This window comes from Strigops habroptila, unplaced genomic scaffold (assembly GCF_004027225.2).
Source record: "Strigops habroptila isolate Jane unplaced genomic scaffold, bStrHab1.2.pri NW_022045577.1_ctg1, whole genome shotgun sequence".
Taxonomy (NCBI): Eukaryota; Metazoa; Chordata; class Aves; order Psittaciformes; family Psittacidae; genus Strigops; species Strigops habroptila.
Window position 1 is genome coordinate 3954 of NW_022651059.1, and position 4306 is coordinate 8259.

The 4306-nt window shown below is 53.4% G+C and overlaps 1 protein-coding gene across 1 annotated transcript; it reads right to left on the reverse strand.

Annotated features, from left to right (window-relative positions):
* Positions 1-2141: 2141 nt before the first annotated feature.
* LOC115602847 (olfactory receptor 14A16) lies at positions 2142-3123 on the reverse strand (the record flags this gene model as incomplete). The annotated part of the gene is made up of 2 exons (XM_030474272.1): positions 2307-3123; positions 2142-2273 (listed from the first exon to the last, which is right to left on the reverse strand). Coding segments are annotated over exons 1-2 (934 nt in total), but the record flags the coding sequence as incomplete, so codon positions are not given.
* Positions 3124-4306: the final 1183 nt, after the last annotated feature.

Below are 4306 nucleotides of genomic sequence, written 5' to 3' on the forward strand. Positions count from 1 at the left end.
AAAGGATGAACAGGGGAACCAAAGGCAGTCTCCAGAGTGCATGCACTTGGATTCTCCCCTTCAGTCCCCAGCAAGATCATGGAGCAGGTGTTCCTGGAAACTCTGTTAAGCACATGGACAATAAGGGGTGACTGGTGACAGCCAACATGGCTTCACTAAAGGCAAATCCTGCCTGACAAATTTGGTGGCCTTCTATGATGGGGCCATAGCAGTGGTGGATAAGGGAAGAATGACTGACACTGTCTACCTGGACTTGTGCATGGCATTTGACACTGTCCTGAACAACATCCTTGTCTCTAAATTGGAGAGGCATGGATTTGGCGGAGATACTTGGTGCATAAAGAATGGACTGGATGGTCTCAGAGAGCTGTGGTCAATGGCCGATATCCAAGTGGAGGCTGGTGACGAGTGGTGTCCCTCAGGATTTGGTATTGGGACCGGCACTGTTCCACGTCTTTATTGGCAATATGGACAGCAGGATCATAGAGTCATAGAATAGTGAGAGTTGGGAAGGACCTTAAGATCATCTAGTCCCAGGGGTCCGATGGGGGAACTGTGGGGCTTGAGGAGGTGAGGAGCGAGGTTGTCCATACAGTGTGGGACCTCAAGGGTCTGCTTCTCCTGCCTGTGCAGGAGACCCTTTAGGTCAGCATCCATTGCGGAATGCTGTTGTCACATCTTCTGTAAACTGAAAAATGATGGATAATAACCTTGAAAGGAAATCTCTCCCTTAGGAAACCTTCTCTGAAATCTTCATCATTACGTCTCCAAATTAAACCTCTGCAATGAGTTGTGTAAGTCTTAAAGAAATTTCCAGGAAGACACATGGCTCCTCAGGGCTTTCTGTGTTTGAATGAGCCCCAGGGCCTTTGTGGTGCTGAGTCCATGCAACTCAGCTCCTGAGAGCAGACTCAAGAGCCCTCTCAAGAAGTCAAACTCAGAAGCAATTCCCAAGTACCTTGATGTGAGGGTGTTGTGGTTTAACCTGGTAGACAGCTCAGTCCCACACAGCCGCTCGCTCACTCATGGTGACACAGGGTGTGGAATAGCCCTTTGGTCAGTTGGGGTCAGCTGTCCCAGCAGTGTCCCCTCCCAGCTTCTCGTGCACCCCCAGCCTACGTGCTGCTGCAGCAGCATGAGCAGCAGAGAAGGCCTTGGTGCTGTGCAAGCACTGCTCAGCAATAACTAAAGTATCAGTGTGTAATATCAGCACTGGTTTGGTCACAAATCCAAAGCTCAGCACCATACGGGCTGCTCTGATGAACATGAATTCATGGTGAGGAGCCTGGCTCTGGATTCTCCATGTCCTCCTTGCCGGTACAGACAGCCAGTCCCAAACAGCCTTCCCTTCCCAAGATCTGAGGTCCCCATCAGCCTTTCCTTCTCCAGGTTGGAGAAGCCCAGCTCCCCCAGCCTCTCCCCACAGGCAACGTGCTCCAGTCCCTGCCTGTCCTGAGGGCCTGTTGCTAAACCCACTCCTGCTTGCTGATAGCGTTCCTGGATTGGGGATCTGAAACCTGGATGGAGTATTGCAGAGCATCCCTTCCCTTGTTCTCCTGCTGTGCTCCTGCTCATAGAGCCCGGGATGCTGCTGTCCTCCCTTGCTGCCAGGGCACACGCTGCCTCCTGTCCAGCTCCTGCCCACCCAGACCTTTGCCATGGGCTGCTCCCAGCCAGGCAGCCCCAGCCTGTGCCAGTGCAGGTGAGTCCCCTGCAGGGACACCTGTGTCCCCTGCTCTCCTCCCCAGGACACCCTGAGAGGGAGCTCTGCAGCCCCCCCATGCCATCCCATCTCCCCACACCAGCACAACAGCCCCGGCCCTTGGGCTCCTCAAGAGCTCTTCCTGCTCCAGGCACAGAGCAGCCATCCCAGAGCTGGAGCAGCCAGAAAGCTGATTTCATTCCCCTTCATTCCTGCCATGTGAGGACGTGTAACAGAGAAGAAGTTGCTGCAGGATCATTTATTTTGCTTAAATACATTGTGAAATCCCCACTGACACAAAGTCTGTGGGTCACACAAGACGGGTGGATACTGAAGTAGAAGGGAATGAAAATTGACATTTCTATGAAGACAAGAATATCATAAATTGAAACAGAAAAACAAATGTAAAGCAGCAGAGACATGGCCTGTCATGACCTACACTGGGAGCCCTTTGCAGAGGAAAGCAGGCAGTGTACAGCTGATGAAACACAGCCAGTCACCAGCTTCCTCACAGCATCCTTGAGCTCCTGGTTCCTCAGGCTGTAGATGAGGGGGTTCACTACTGGAGGCACCACTGAATAAAGAATTGAAACTGCCAGATCCAGGGATGGGGAGGAGATGGAGGGGGGCTTCAGGTAGGCAAATGCTGCAGTGCTGATAAACAGGGAGAGCACGGCCAGGTGAGGGAGGCATGTGGAAAAGGCTTTGTGGCGTCCCTGCTCAGAGGGGATCCTCAGCACGGCCCTGAAGATCTGTACATAGGAACCCACAATGAAAACAAAACAGCCAAATGATAAACAGGCACTAACCACAAGAAGCCCAACTTCCCTGAGGTAGGAATGTGAGCAGGAGAGCTTGAGGATCTGGGGAATTTCACAGAAGAACTGCTCCACAGCATTGCCTCGGCAGAGGGCCAGTGAAAATGTATTGGCTGTGTGCAGCAGAGCACTGAGAAACCCAGTGCCCCAGGCAGCTGCTGCCATGTGGACACAAGCTCTGCTGCCCAGGAGGGTCCCGTAGTGCAGGGGCTTGCAGATGGCCACGTAGCGGTCATAGGACATGACAGTGAGGAGATAAAACTCAGCTGAAATGAAGAAGAGAAAGAAAAAGACCTGTGCAGCACAACCTGTGTAGGAGATGGCCCTGGTGTTCCAGAGGGAATTGGCCATGGATTTGGGGACAGTGGTGGAGATGCAGCCCAGGTCCAGGAGGGAGAGGTTGAGCAGGAAGAAGTACATGGGGGTGTGGAGGTGCTGGTCGCAGGCTGTGCTGGTGATGATGAGGCCGTTGCCCAGGAGCGCAGCCAGGGAGATGCCCAGGAAGAGCCAGAAGTGCCAGAGCTGCAGCTCCCGCGTGTCTGCGAATGGCAGGAGGAGGAAGTGGGTGATGGAGCTGCCGTTGGACATCTGCTGCCTCTGGGCATGGGGAGTGTTCAAACAAGGAAAAGACAGGGAAAATTTATGGCAGGCTCTGCTGAGCAAAGCCACTCCATTTCTCATAGATATCCCCCCAACTGAAATGCATTTCCTTTCTCTGGTTTGTGCTGGCTGAGTGTGCTGTGAGGAGCAGGACCTCTCCCCATGTGCTGCCATGGTGTCAGCTTTGCTCTTAAGCAGTGCTTTGTACAGCTCTGATGTTCACAAGCGATGTGTAGATGAAATCCAACTTTATTGTAAAGTTCAGTACTTGCACTCATGACTCAGGTGAGTCTGGGCTGCACAAGAGAGGCTCAGCATCACCTTAGAATCATTTTGACTGTGTTTTTATTGACTAGCATAACACTGCTGGGGCTTCTTCCTAGGGGTATAAATCCTTCTTTGTATGACTGAAAACCTGAAGAGTACTGAAACAGGGAAAAGGTCTCAGCTCTTTGTAGCTTAGCGCAGAGCCAGGACGGGTGCAGTGTCCATCAGTACTTGTGCCATTTGCCCTCTGCTTACACTCGCACTGCCTGTAAGGTGCCTTCACAAACAAATTGATCTTAAAGAAGCCCCACAAATCTCTGTCCTTTGCTGAGAGCAGGGGAGCACGGTTTCAAAGGGCAGAGCACGAACTCTCATGGGGAGAAGCAAAGGACTGTGCCCAGCAGAGCATGGCCAGCAGCCACCTCCAGTGCCAGACACCAAGAGAGCTGCCTGAAGGCACCCTCCCCAGGCCTGGGCTGCACTTTCCCCCCACTCCCTGCCCATGGCTCTGCTGCCTGGAGCTGTCCCTGCCAGGAGCTGCTGCTCTGTGCCCAGCTCTGCTCCCTCTCAGTGCTGCCAGAGCCCATCCCATGGGCTGTGTGCTCAGCTCTGCCCTGCACACCCCTCCCGGCAGCAGGGCTCTGCCCAGGGGCATCTCTGCCTGTGCAGGGGCTCAGGAGCACCTCAGACAAGTCCTCACAAGACTCTCGGTGCCTTCTCCAAAGCAGAGAAGTAAATTCCCAGCTCCCACTGCCCAACCTGCCAGCCAAGAGTGAAAAACATCGAAGCTCAGAATCCTTCCCTATTAGGTAAACGCAGCCTCAGTGTCTTTCAGAAGGACCCTCTGCAAATGTGCTCAGAGTGACTGGAGATTGGAGCAGCGTCACCCACCCAGCACTTCCCTTCCCTGCCAGGGGTT